Consider the following 15,248-nt stretch of genomic DNA (forward strand, 5'->3'; position numbering starts at 1 on the left):
GGGGTTACCTCTTGCCCTCACTGTATTTACGCTTCAGGGGTAAAATTCACATTTTGTGCAGCAGTTGCCCAGATATATTGGCTGAAACAGAGGAGAGGAGATGGTAAACAGACTGCATGCAGAGTCCCTGAATAACACAGATGCTGAGCTGGTTTGTGTTATGAAGTAGGGCTCACACACTCAGCCATTCCAACACTTGGTGTTGGAAATATTGCTATAATATCACTATAAGTAATATACATTCCACTCTTTAAAATCTATAAAAGTTAAGGCTTAAGACTATGCTTTTTGGTATTTAATACCTTTATGAGGGGCCACAAGCACGACATAAACAAAGCGACCAAGGTAAATGTCCATGACTCCTTCACGCCATTTTGTATATATCTGCTAGTCAGACCTAAACACTTTGCTAACAAATGGCGGTGGTGGGTGGATTGGAGCTGTGTTCACCTCGGACTGGAGCTTCTGGGCCCTGTTGTTGGGACAGTCTTTGCCCTGCATGCTGAAGTTGATGTTAGTCGGATGCAGCGGTTGTTCAGCGGTTGAACCCGGGGCGGCGTTGTCGCTCATACTCAGGAAGATCTGGGGCGGCTGGTTCTGACTCAACAGCCGTAGGAGTGCATCTGGAGAAGAAAGTGAAGGGGGATTCATTAACAAAAAGAGGCGGAAAGGAAGAGTATGTAAAGTAATGGAAGGAACAAGAGGAGAGGAGAGCAAAGCAGAGTAGAGGCAGAGCAGAGGAGAAATAAAAAGATGAGATGAGAGGAGAACAGAAGTGAAGAAAAAGGCACATTATTTAGTATGAATGGGAGAAAAATCTATGTGGAGGAACAGAATTGCTGTGGGGAAAGGCTTATGTACACTCTTAGAAAAAAAAGTTGCTAAGTAGAACCATATAGTGGAACCCTTTTTAGTGCTAGGTAGAACCCTTTGCAGAGGGTTCTACCTAGAATCCTCTATGAAGGGTTCTTAGAACTCTCCATGAAGGATTCTACCAGGAGCCCTTTTATCTTTGAAAGGTTCCATCCTAGAACCCTCCATGAGCGGTTCTACTAGTCTTATTCCTGACTATACATTCCCACCTCAGGATAAAAATATAACAAGCTGGCACTTAACGAACTGTAAGAGGCTATAACAAGCAGGAAAACTTACATCCGGAGGCTGCCTTCCTTATCGCCAAGCGATTTTAATTCTGTGTCATTAAGACACGTGATGCCCAACTTCCATCAGCACGTCTCCTTCGCCACTATTGGCAATGGAGTCCTAGACCACTGTTACTCTACCCACAAGCAAGCACACAAGGCCCTCCCTTGTCGCCAATCAGAAAATCAGGTCATGACTCGTACTTCTGCTTCCTGTTTACAAGCAGTAGCTCAAACAGGGAGTACCCATGACTCGTTCCCTTGGAAATGGTCATCAGATCAGAGATTATACTACAGGACTGCTTTGCTCATGCTGATTGGAATATGCTCAGAGACTCCGCCCGTTAACATCGGCGAGCTAACCACCTCTAACCCGGCTTCATAAGGAAATGCATTGGCGATGTTGACCCCACAGTGAAGGTTCGCTTCTTCTCCAATCAAAAGCCCTGGATTAATGGCGAGGTTGGCGTTAACCTAAAGCGCAGGGCTACCACACACAGACCATCGCAGACAACGGCTGAGGACAGGAACAAGTACAAGAAGTCCCACTTGACCTCTGCTGAGTCATCAAGCGAGCAAAGGACAATATAAGAATAAAGTGGAATCATATTACACAGGCTCCGATGCCCGTCGCATGTGGCAGGGGCGACAGTCCCATTACGGATTACAAAGGAAGCCCAGCCCAATGATGCCTCTCTAACAGGCGAACTCAGCGCATTTTATGCAGCGACAACAACACCACCACCACCATACCATGCGTAGGGCCCCCAGAAAGCAGAGTACTGGGTGATCTCGCTCCCAGAGGCTGGCGTGAGTAAGGTCTTTAATCAGATCAACACTCGCAAGGCGGGGCTGGACGGTATTCCGGGCGCGTTCTCAGAGCATGCGGAGATCAGCCTGTCCTTGTCCCCAGTCTGTAATTCCCACATGTTTTAAGATGACTACCATCATTCCTGTTCCCAAGAACTCTAAGGCTACATGCCACAATGACTACCGCCCCTGTAGCACTCTTATCTGTAATCAGGCTGGTTATGGCACATCAACTCCATCATCCCCAGACCCACTCCAATTTGCATACCGCCCAAACAGATCCATAGGCAGCGCAATCTCAATTGCACTCCCCACTGCCCTCACCCACCTAGATCAGAGGAACACCTATGTGAGAAGGCTGTTCATTGACTGCAGCTCAGCGTTCAGCACCATTGTCTCCTCCAAGCTCGTCACCAAGCTTAGGATCATGGGACTGAACACCTCCCTCTGCAACTGGATCCTGGACTTCATGACTGGCCGAACCCAGGTAGTGAGGGTAGACATCTCCTCCACCACGTGTACCCTCATCACTGGGGCTGAGCTCCCTGCCATCCAGGACCTCTATATCAGGTGGTGTGAAAGGAAGGCCGGAAAATCGTTAAAGACTCCAACCACCCAAGCCATAGACTATTCTCTCTGCTTTCACATGGCAAGCGGTACCGGTGTAACAGAAGACACCAACAGGCTGCTGAACATGCTTCTATCCCCAAGCCATAAGACTGCTAAATAGTTAACAAAGTGGCTACAAGACTATCTGAGTTGACCCTTGTATTTATTTAAAAGTCTCTATGCACACTCACAGCACTCTACACACTCATGAACACTGACACTCCAACACACACATAACATGCACACACATTTATACTGACTCTACACACACACTCATATAGAATCTACATTTACGCTGTTGCTCCTCTGTTTATCATACATCCTGATGCCTAGTAACCTTACCCCTATACATATCTACCTCTATCACTCCAGTATCCCTCCACATTGTAAATATGGTATTGAAACTGACCCTGTATATAACTTCTTACTTTGTCGTGTTCTTCTTATTTGTTATTTTATTTGTGTTTTTGTTCTACCTTATGTTATTTGTAGTACTACGTTGATATTGATTTCTGCATTGTTGAGCTTGTAAGAAATTGGCATTTCACAGTACTTGTTTGTGTGTGACATTAAAACTTGAACCGCATTTGCATAGTTTTTGTGACAATACATTACATATATCATAAGGTCTTTCTTTCCAAGGCCTGTTATACCCTAACACAGTGGTTGGAAACTCCTGGTTTACAGGCCACATCAGGCCCTACAAGTCACATTATGCTGGCTTGCAAAGTGTTGTGTAATTCTGTTGGAATCCAACCGGAGTGAGGATATCCAACAATTTAAGCGTTTAATTACCCACAACCTCCATTCAGAATGACTGCTAGGGTAGAAGATTGCTAACGGAGACTACCTAAATCATCTAAGCGGGAACAACCATCTCAGTAGGGGTGCAGTAAGTCCAACTACTAACAGATTGGATTAGTTTAAAAAATCTATGTTATTTATCTTTGTGTAGCATAAGATTAATCAACCAATCAATGTACATGCAAAAACTTATATTGAAACAAACAATTCTGAAAACCAACCTGCAATAAAGCATGCTGGGAGAAAATGATAATGATGGGCGTGGTTTTGAGTGTTTTGCTCTACAGAGTAAAAATGACACAATTACACTCAACTCTGGTTATTAACACCAACACTGGGGTTATTTTACACCACCTTACAGAGTTAATTCAACTCCTGAATAAATACTAGAAATGTTAGACTGACAAATCAACACTAGGTAACACTGGCCAAGGGGGCTAATTTGCTGTGCACAATACAATACACTGCTGGTTCACTCAGACTCCCTTCTATTCTCGTACTCTCTGCTCAATAAAATCACAGAAAATACTTATTTGAAAGAAAGAAATGATGGCAAAGATATCAACTGTCAGTACTGTATATGTAAAATGGGAAAACCAGATTTTGTGAAATATTCCCATAGGTACAGTTTAAAACATTCTCACATCTATCTTTTTAAATTTATCAGATTACTCAAACTCCTGATGTAAAAGTTTAAACACTGAGGTAAACACTAATGCCAAGGCAGAGAAAGAAAAATACAATAACAGCTTATTCAGATTCAGAAGGGTTTTATGTAGAACCCCTTCTTGCCTTCAAATAATCATTTTTTTCCTTACAAAAGAAGTATCAAAAGAACCCTTTATTTGAAAAATGGTTCTTAGGATGAAATAGGTTCTAGGTAGAACCCTTTGCCTTATAAAGAACCCTTGTCTTCCAAAAAGGGTTATTCAGATGAAAACAGATATTGGTAGAATCCTATGCCTCCGCCAAATAACACTTTTGGAACCTTTTTTTCTAAGAGTGTATCTAAGCAGTAAGGAGCTACTTTAGAGACGGACCTGCATCCTTGTGATGTACACTGGCTTTTCATCAGGATCACGTGGCCGTCTCAAAGCACGGCGGGATGGTCATGGACCCATCGTGCGTGATAAAACTAGAGGTTTCTGGGTAAATCTCCTCGATGTTCAGGCCCCGTCAGTAGATACGCATCATCTTGGAAGATGGGCAAGATAACAGGTTAGAATTCAATAAAACATCTTAATATGTCATTATAGCAGATTTCTTCAGTCCTGGGCCTGGAGAGCTACAGGGGTGAGCATGCTTGTGTCCTAGCTCAGGTCCAACCCAAGCACTTCTTAGTTGAATTAGATGTGTTTGTGCTAGGCTGGAGAAAACCTGCACCTCCCGTGGGTCCCTAGTTCCAGCATTGTAGAACACTGTATTGTAGACTTGGATCAATCACATTTCATGTCCTCTCAAGCTACATTTTGTTTTGAATTTACATTACATGTTTGTCATCCAGTTTCAAAACGTATTACATTACATCCACTCTAACCAGTATGTTCGTCATTTGCATGTACAAGTTTTGCAGATCGCTCATTTCAAATTGAGCTAGGTTCCCTACAACTGCTTGACAGTCAGTTGGTATAGCAGACTGCATCACAAACCCCTTTTATGCAAAGTACTTCCCTCATCAGGAATGTAATTAGAATTACTGCATCTCTCTCTCTCTCTCTCTCTCCCTCTCTGTCTGTCCATCCCTCTCTCCATCATTCTCTCTCTCTTTCCATCTCTCTCCATCTCTCCCTCTCTCTCTCTCTCTCTCTCTCTCTCTCTCTTTCTCTCTCCACACTCCGCTAACACACTCTCAATATGTTGTCATCTGTTGTGGTTTCAGTTTATAATAAATGGGAGCCAACTGCACTTTGTTTGTTGTGACGATGTCACAGTAGCTGCTACCTCTTGGCTAATGTAGACTGGCACTGGGACTTTAGATGCTATTCACATTCACACAGCGTATTTATCTAGACTAGAACAACATAAACATCAGCATGCTCACCATTCTCTACCCTACAGGTAAGATATAGACAGCCTGAAAGGTAAAGAAAAACAAAAAAGCCTATCCTTAATCTGTGAACATCAATCATGTTCTATTCCATTACCACCTCACTAAACCTGCCCCTGCAGTCCTGTTACTCCCGCTCCACTATCACACATCTCTGATAGCCGCGTAGGCATTAATAATTCCATTCGGATGCTGTGTGTGTGGGTGTGCATGTGTGTGGGTGCGTGGAGAGGGTTTTGAAAAATACATGGCCTGGGCAAGTAGAGCTGCAGGCTGAGAGAAGGGTATGCCGGAGGACTCCTGGGGTTGAGGGGGCAGTGTGTGTGTGTGTGTGTGTGTATGTATGTGTGAGTTTATGACAGCTCGCTGATGCCTCTGAGACCTCCAATCCACTGGGGGTCCCTGTGATTATTCAGCCTCTTCTCAATCCCATTAATCCAATTATGGACCTCTCTTCTTAACCATTGCCCCGGGCGATCTCAGCAGCCATTCCAATATGGCTATCTAGCAGCCCTAGTTGTCTCTGCCTGGTAACCCTCTGGAGGAAGGAACTGTCTACTGCAGACTCTCTAGCTACTCTTTGACTTTCCACTGTGTTTTCCGTTATAGTATATATGTGCATTTCTACTTACTTTTATATGTTATTCTTGTGATGGTGTCCCTGTTCAACATTCGATTCAGGAACGCATTTGAAGTCTCCGCAATCTGGAATACAAGAGAAGAGAAAGAGTCAGAGTTACAGGCTTTGGTTTTTCAAATTTATGTTTTAAGGTTGGACTTTAGCAAGTATATCTCTTTAGCAGGTTGGGCGCACCGATTGGTGTCACCTCGTTAGTCAGTGTGTGTTACACCAGTGCTGGCTTGTCCATCTCGTTAGTCGGAAGGTGTTTCACCTGTGCTTGCCCATGTGATATTTAAGAGTGGCCCAGTGCTCCAGTTGACTTGATAGATGAGGAGTGTCAACACCATTAGTTGGCTCGCACTATTTATTTAAAAAAATGTAGGGAGTGGATCAGCTTTAATATTGCAAATAGATTGTGTCTTCTTTCAATGTAATTGTCTGCATCATTTCCAACCCCCATATACAGTGAGGGAAAAAAGTATTTGATCCCCTGCTGATTTTGTACGTTTGCCCACTGACAAAGAAATGATCAGTCTATAATTTTAATGGTAGGTTTATTTGAACAGTGAGAGACAGAATAACAACAAAAAAATCCAGAAAAACGCATGTCAAAAATGTTATAAATTAATTTGCATTTTAATGAGGGAAATAAGTAGTTGACCCCCCTCTCAATCAGAAAGATTTCTGGCTCCCAGGTGTCTTTTATACAGGTAGCGAGCTGAGATTAGGAGCACACTCTTAAAGGGAGTGCTCCTAATCTCAGTTGTTACCTGTATAAAGACACCTATCCACACAAAGCAATCCAATCAATTATGATTCCAAACTCTCCACCATGGCCAAGACCATAGAGGCTCTCCAAGGATGTCAGGGACAAGATTGTGGAACTACACAAGGCTGGAATGGGCTACAAGACCATCGCCAAGCAGCTTAGTGAGAAGGTGACAACAGTTGGTGCGATTGTTCGCAAATGGAAGAAACACAAAAGAACTGTCAATCTCCCTCGGCCTGGGGCTCCATGCAAGATCTCACCTCGTGGAGTTGCAATGATCATGAGAACAGTGAGGAATCAGCCCAGAACTACACGGGAGGATCTTGTGAATGATCTCAAGGCAGCTGGGACCATAGTCACCAAGAAAACAATTGGTAACACACTACGCCGTGAAGGACTGAAATCCTGCAGCGCCCGCAAGGTCCCCCTGCTCAAGAAAGCACATATACATGCCCGTCTGAAGTTTGCAAATGAACATCTGAATGATTCAGAGGAGAACTGGGTGAAAGTGTTGTGATCAGATGAGACCAAAATCGAGCTCTTTGGCATTAACTCAACTCGCCGTGTTTGGAGGAGGAGGAATGCTGCCTATGACCCCAAGAACACCATCCCCACCGTCAAACATGGAGGTGGAAACATTATGCTTTGGGGGTGTTTTTCTGCTAAGGGGACAGGACAACTTCACCGCATCAAAGGGGCGATGGGCCGGGGCCATGTGCGTCAAATCTTGGGTGAGAACCTCCTTCCCCCAGGGGCATTGAAAATGGGTCGTGGATGGGTATTCCAGCATGACAATGACCCAAAACACACGGCCAAGCAACAAAGGAGTGGCTCAGAAGAAGCACATTAAGGTCCTGGGTGGCCTAGCTAGTCTCCAGACCTTAGTCCCATAGAAAATCTGTGGAGGGAGTTGAAGGTTCGGGTTGCCAAAGGTCAGCCTCGAAACCTTAATGACTTGGGAAGATCTGCAAGAGGAGTGGAACAAAATCCCTCCTGAGATGTGTGCAAACCTGGTGGCCAACTACAAGAAACGTCTGACCTCTGTGATTACCAACAAGGGTTTTGCCACTAAGTACTAAGTCATGTTTTGCAGAGGGGTCAAATACTTATTTCCCTCATTTAAATGCAAATCAATTAATAACATTTTGACATGCATTTTTCTGGATTTTTCTCTTGTTATTCTGTCTCTCACTGTTCAACTAAACCTACCATTAAAGACTGATATTGTCTTTGTCAGTGGTCAAACGCACAAAATCAGCAGGGGATCAAATACTTTTTTTCCCCTCATTGTATATACAGAACAAGTCAAAGGTTTGGACACACCTACTCATTCCAGGGTTTTTCTTTATTTATTTTTTACTATTTTCTACATTGTACAATAATAATGAAGACATCAAAACTATGAAATAACACATATGGAATCATGTAGTAACCAAACAAGTGTTAAACAAATCAAAATATATATTATATTTGAGATTATTCAAATAGCCACCCTTTGCCTTGATGACAGCTTGGCACAATCTTGGCATTCTCTCAACCGGCTTCACCTGGAATGCTTTTCCAACAGTCTTGAAGGAGTTCCCACATATGCTGAGCACTTATTGGCTGCCTTTCCTTCACTCTGCGTTCCAACTCATTAAACATTTTTATTTTTTTATTTTTACAAATGTATTCAAAACTAACAAATGAAATACATTTACATAAGTATTTAGACCCTTTGCTATGAGACTTGAAATTGAGCTCAGTTGCATTCTGTTTCCATTGATCATCCTTGAGATGTTTCTAAAACTTGATTGGAGTCCACCTGTGGTAAATTCAATTGATTGGACATGATTTCGAAAGGCACACACCTGTCTATATGAGGTCCCACAGTTGAAAATGCATATCAGAGCAATAACCAAGCCATGAGGTTGAAGGAATTGTCCGTAGAGCTCCGAGACAGGATTGTGTCGAGGCACAGATCTGGGGAAGGATGCCAAAACATTTCTGCAGCATTGAAGGTCCACAAGAACACAGTGGCCTCCATCAATCTTAAATGGAAGAAGTTTGGGACCACCAAGACTATTCCTAGAGCTGGCCGCCCAGCCAAACTGAGCAATCGTGGGAGAAGGGCCTTGGTCAGGGAGGTGACCAAGAACCCAATGGTCACTCTGACAGAGCTCCAGAGTTCTTTTGTGGAGATGGAAGAACCTTCCAGAAGGACAACCATCTCTGCAGCACTCCACCAATCAGGCCTTTATTGTAGATTGATGAGGAGAAAAAATTATGTAATTAATTTTAGAATAAGGCTGTAAAGTAACAAAATGTGGAAAAAGTCAAGGGGTCTGAATACTTTCCGAAGGCACATATGTATAAAAAATATTGCATTTCTTAATTTATTTCCACAATTAACAAATAATTACATTTACATTTTAGTCATTTAGCAGACGCTCTTATCTAGAGCAACTTACAGTTAGTGAGTGCATACACTTTCATAATATGCGTAATACTGAATGCACTTCATACGAAGGACTGGCATTATAACAAAAATGTTATTGGGGCAAGCAATTATTACTTTGGGAAACAATTATTGAGATTCATCCTATACTGTCCCGAACATCATTACCCCTTAGCAACATCTGTGGGATACATACACACACTCTCCCCACCTTTCCCCCACAAACAACCACAAGCTCAGATGTTCAACAGTTGTTCCATCACCCAACTCAAGAGAAGACTTGATGTGCGAATGCATATACAGTTGTAGCTGTTTGAGAAGGCATGCAAAATTGAGCAAGAATGGGGAGATTTGCTTAACCAATGTCAAGTCCTCGCTGATGGAGCTCAGATACATGTTGATTTCTAGACAAACAATCCTTTATCTGATTTGCCTGATTTCGTATGCTCCACCTTTTTGGTTTGCTTCCTGTCTTTGTATTTGTATTTGTATTTATTAAGGAGCCCCATTAGCTGATGCCAAGACAGCAGCTACTCTTCCTGGGGTCCAGCAACATTAAGGCAGTTCTATACAATTTAAAATATTACATGACATTACATTTCATAACACTTTTCACAACACATTACGTGTATCCTCTCAGGCCACTACTCTACTATTACATATCTACAATACAAAATCCATGTGTACGTGTGTGTAGAGTGCGTGTCTTATTATGTGTATGTGTGTCTGTGCCTGTGTGTGTGTCTCTTCACAGTCCCCGCTATTTTTTATCCTGTTTTTTAAATCTGATTCTACTGCTTGCATCAGTTACCTGATGTGGAATAGAGTTCCATGAAGCCATAGCTCTATGTAGTACTGTGCGCCTCCCATAGTCTGTTCTTGACTTGGGGATTGTGAAGAGACCTTTGGTGGAATGTCTTGTGGGGTATGCAAGGTGTCGGAGTTGTGTGCTAGTAGTTTAAACAGACACCATGGTGCACTCAGCATGTCAACACTTCTTACAAAAACAAGTAGTGATGAAGTCAATCTCTCCTCCACTTTGAGCCATGAATGATTTACATATTCATGTTAGCTCTCCGTGTAAATTTAAGGGCCAGCTGTGCTACCCTGTTCTGAGCCAATTGTAATTTTCCGAGGTGCCTCTTTGTGGCAACTGACCACACGACTGAACAGTAGTCCAGGTGCGACAAAACTAGAGCCTGTAGGACCTGCCTTGTTGATAGTGTTTTTAAAAAGGCAGAGCAATGCTTTATTATGGACAGACTTCTCCCCATCTTAGCTACTGTTGTATCAACATGTTTTGACCATGACAGTTTACAAACTAGGGTTACTCCAAGCAGTTTAGTCACATCAACTTACTCAATTTCCACATTATTTATTGCAAGATTTAGTTGAGGTTTAGGGTTTAGTGAATGATTTGTCCGAAATACAATGCTTTTCGTTTTTGAAATATTTAGGAATAACTTATTCCTTGCCACTCTGAAACTAACTGCAGCTCTTTGTTAAGTGTTGCAGTGATTTCACTTGCTGTAGTAGCTGACGTGTATAGTGTTGAGTCATCCTCATACGTAGACACACTGGCTTTACTCAAGGCCAGTGGCATGTCATTAGTAAAGATTGAAAAAAGTAAGGGGACAGCTGCCGTGGGGAATTCCTGATTCTACCTGGATTATGTTGGAGAGGCTTCCATTAAAGAACACCCTCTGTGTTCTGTTAGACAGGTAACTCTTTATCCACAATATAGTAGTAACACATATGTTTTTCCATCTGCAGACTATGATCAGACTATGATCAATAATGTCAAAAGCCACAATAATGTACATATTACCCCAATTACCTCGACTAACCAGTGCCCCCGCACATTGACTCGGTACCGGTACCCCCTGTATATAGCCTCGCTATTGTTATTTTTACTGCTGCTTTTTAATTATTTGTTACTTTTATTTCGTATTATATAATATAGTATTTTTCAGTGATTTTTTTTTTGGTATTCTTTCTTAAAACTGCATTGTTGTTTAAGGGCTTGTAAGTAAGCATTTCACTGTAAGGTCTACACCTGTTGTATTTGGCGCATGTGACAAATACAATTTGATTTTATTTCGTAGTAGTCCCGTGTAGCTCAGTTGGTAGAGCATGGCATTTGCAACGCCAGGGTTGTGGGTTTGATTCCCACGGGGGGCCAGTATGAAAATGTATGCACTCACTAACTGTAAGTCGCTCTGGATAAGAGCGTACGCTAAAATAAAAATAAATAAAATGTCTAACAATTTGGTGTTTTTTTTCTTCTTTTGTTTGCCTCTTCTTGGGCAGATTTAGTGGGCACTCATTGTGGGTGTCTTTTAGGTTCCAGTTGTTGTTGCTAGCCAACTTTCAGTGGACACCCCCATGAGTGTCTTTCAGAACCCCTCCTAAAACCTCACCTGTTTTGTTTTGGTGTTGTCAGTGACTCTTTGTTAGTTTCCCCTTCTGTTTGAGTGATGTTATTTGGTTTTCTAGCTGGGGAATGTAACAGAATGGTGGCCCGTCCGGGATCTTGTTTCCCATGAGTATGGTAGTCGCTCTAATCATCTACTCTGAAGCTCTGCTGTGCCCAGATATTTGAGTGCTCAAAATACACTTTTGGGTAGAGTATCTGTAACTGACATCTACCTTGAGGCGTTATAAGATTGGTGAAATCATTTTGAAAGTTGCATAAAAACACAGGTTAATAAAATTAAAATAAAGTCATGGATTTTAAGTTGAAAGCATTTGTGGAAAACCCTACATGGTAGATGCTAGATAAATCCACAAAGGCGAATCTGCTCGTCATTTCAAAGCATTATGACATCAATGTGGCATCTGGTGATCCAAAAGCAGTAGTCAAAGAGTTGATCGGTACTGATTTGGTGGAGGAGGAAATCCTTCCAGAGAGGGAGGATGATGGAAAGGGCGCTGCAGGCAGTAGAGTACATCCCGTAGACATGCGACTAAGGGAGTTAGAACTAAAGGCAAAGTTTGAGCAAGGAAAATTGAAAGAGCTTGAGCGCAAGGAAAGAGAACGTGAGGAGAGATTGGAGCAACATAAATTAGAGTTGGAGCACAGGGAAAGACAAGATGAGCGTGCAGCCAAACAACAAGAATGTGTAGCCAGACTATAACAACATGTGCATGCCATTCGATTAAAAGAGATGGAGCTGGAAGCGCGACAAAGGGAGATAGACCTGGAAGCACTCAGAATCCAGTCAGGCCATTCTGCACCCTCAACAGATTTAGATCTTGGTTGGAACAGCCAACTTGTACTGCCTTTCAACGAAAAGGAGGTGGATGTATATTTGTCTCTGTTTGAGCGGATTGCCACATCCCTAAAATGGCCGCAAGATATTTGGTCAATGCTCCTCCGAAGTGTTCTTGTGGGAAAGGCTCAGAAAGTGTACCAGAGTTCAGATTATGACACTGTTAAAGCTGCTATCCTTTGGGCTTACGAGTTGGTCCCAGAGGCATACAGGCAACAGTTCCTTAAATTACGAAAGACAGAATCACAAAGCCATGTTGAGTTTGCAAGGGAACAAGCATGTCTTTTTGATCGGTGGTGTGGTTCTCAAGAGTTCAAGGATCTTGAGGGTTTAAAGACACTCATACTATCTCGAACAGTTCAAGAATTGCCTTCATGAAAATGTTGCTACCTACATTAATGAGCACAAGGATCTCACTGTTGAGAAAACTGCAGTTCTTGCATATGAGTTTGTGTTGACACATAAAACTACCTTCACAAATAAAGCACCCACTAGTTATCCCTGTGCAAAAAGCAATCCAGAGAAGTCATCTCCTATTACGAGGTTTAAGTATTTTCCTACAGTGCCCAAAGATAAAGACCGGCAGAAAACTGGTTTTTCGTATCCGTCGTGAGAAAGGACACATTGTCTCTCAGAGTCCCAAGTTGAAACAGAAAAATAAGAGAGAGAAAAATCAGTTTCTTCTTGTGGGAGCACTCCAGCCCATTAAGTCTCTGGTTGGGATTAGTGTATCTCCAAACAGAATTTTGGATTAGATGTGTATGAACCCTTTGTTTCAGACGGGTTCGTGTCTCTGCAGTGGCAATGCTTTTAATCAGCCGGTGAAGATACTGTGAGACACTGGGGCAGCCCAATCCTTCATTCTGGAGGGTATTTTGCCTTTGTGTGACACTTCAGCAACTGGTTACAGTGTGTTCATACAAGGTGTGGAGATGGGTTGCATGGAAGTTCCTTTGTATAATGTGGAACTCGAGTCTGATCTCATTTCTGGTTCCATTGTCATTGGAGTGAGGCCTAGCCTACCGGTGAACGGTGTCTCATTCATTTTGGGAAATGATTTGAATGGAGGGAAGGACATGCCAAATCCTATCATTTGTAAGGACCCCAGAGTAAAGGAACATGATGGGTTATCAGAAAAGTACCATAGAGTGTTCCCAGCCTGTGCCGTTACACGTGCTATGTCAAATGTTGAGGAGGATGTCAGCAATCCCACCATGGTTGATCTGTCTGAGACGTTTATGGGTGATCCTGATTTCGGTAAACCTCCTGAGTTGACCTCTCCTTTGAAAACCCCAAAGGTAAGCGAGTTTGTAGGACCGCTGAAGGAAGAGAGGGTCCCTACCACAGGAGGTTGGTGGTATCTTAATTGGGGAGGACGGGCTCGTGGTAATGGCTGGAGCGAAATAGGTGGAATGGTATCAAATACATTAAACACATGGTTTCCATGTGTTTGATGCCATTTCCCACGGGGGGCCAGTATGAAAAATGTATGCACTCACTAACTGTAAGTCGCTCTGGATAAGAGCGTCTGCTAAATGACTAAAATGTAATTCCATTTGCTCCGTTCCAGACATTATTATGAGCCTCCACTGGTCCCTACAGTTGACACTTTGATGTATAGGAAGCAGCTGATTGCGGAACAGAGTAAAGATGTTTCCCTCGCCCCTCTTTTTGCTGAGAGACGTCCAGAGGAGGAGTTTGATGAAGTTTGTGTGGGTTACTTTGATAGAGATGGTGTTCTAACGAGGAAATGGCATTCTCGCGCCACTTCTGGGCAAGACGATTTTCCCAGTTTATCTCAAATTGTCATTCCAGTTACGCTTCGACAAGAGATACTGAGGTTGGCTCGCGATGGTAGTTTGGCAGGCCATCTTGGGGTCAACAAGACGTATGACCGTATTTTGCATAACTTCTTCTGGCCTGGTCTGAAACAGGATGTCGTATCTTACTGTAAATCCTGTTATGTTTGCCAGCGGACGGGTCCCATGTGGCTCAGTTGGTAGAGCATGGCACGTGCAACACACCCTATTTGTGGCCCAAGTCCAGTTTCTGTGACATCATTTACAATGTTCCTGGCATTGTCTGTTGTGACAGGGATTGTTATGTTGGGCCTCAAGTAGAGGTCTAAAAAGTTGGACCCATTCTGAAATGGACCTGGGGCTTTCCCACCCAGACAAATATGCATAAATACATTTTCAATATAGAGACACGTTCCGAACAGACCCGAGGACGACCAGTTCCGTATAGATGTGGTCGGATCCGAGTAAGGGAATCAGCAGAAAATTCCATTTGTAAGCTACTTTATTAACCAGAGCTGATACAGCATGAGGGAGAGCAGGTGGAGGATGGGCCTTGCGGTGTGTGTACTGTGAGCGAGTGAAACGGGAGCAAGGAGGCATGAGGGAGAGGCAGCAACCAACCGAGCCGACTTGCTCTAGTAGACTAACTTATAGCTTGTCATAGCTAGGTTATTTATCAACCAATATGATTACATAGTACCTGTCTTGACTGCATCAAACCGAGAGAAGCTAGTTGGCTAAGATAGCTAGCTAGGCTAATTGAGTCTGCAGTTACAAATAACAACACCTCCATTCAGATTATTAAATAGCAGCCTACCTGTTGGCTCTTGTTAGTTGTAGCATATACTTCTCATTTAACTTTTAATTCCATCATTTTAATTCCATCTTCCATTGATTAGATCATCTCCTAACTTGCTTTGCTACACACGGAGGCTCT

General features: G+C 42.8%; 1 protein-coding gene across 1 annotated transcript in view; it reads right to left on the reverse strand.

Moving 5' to 3' along the window:
• Positions 1-387: 387 nt before the first annotated feature.
• The window catches only part of LOC121547389 (carbonic anhydrase-related protein 10), a 360,625-nt gene continuing 345,764 nt past the window's right edge, over positions 388-15,248 (reverse strand). Inside the window, 7 exon segments of the mRNA XM_045209942.1 lie at positions 388-521; positions 524-548; positions 550-623; positions 4,402-4,445; positions 4,447-4,538; positions 4,540-4,559; positions 6,045-6,117. Of these exon segments, the coding sequence (XP_045065877.1) occupies positions 388-521; positions 524-548; positions 550-623; positions 4,402-4,445; positions 4,447-4,538; positions 4,540-4,559; positions 6,045-6,117 (462 nt within the window).

This window comes from Coregonus clupeaformis, chromosome 31 (assembly GCF_020615455.1).
Source record: "Coregonus clupeaformis isolate EN_2021a chromosome 31, ASM2061545v1, whole genome shotgun sequence".
Classification (NCBI taxonomy): Eukaryota; Metazoa; Chordata; class Actinopteri; order Salmoniformes; family Salmonidae; genus Coregonus; species Coregonus clupeaformis.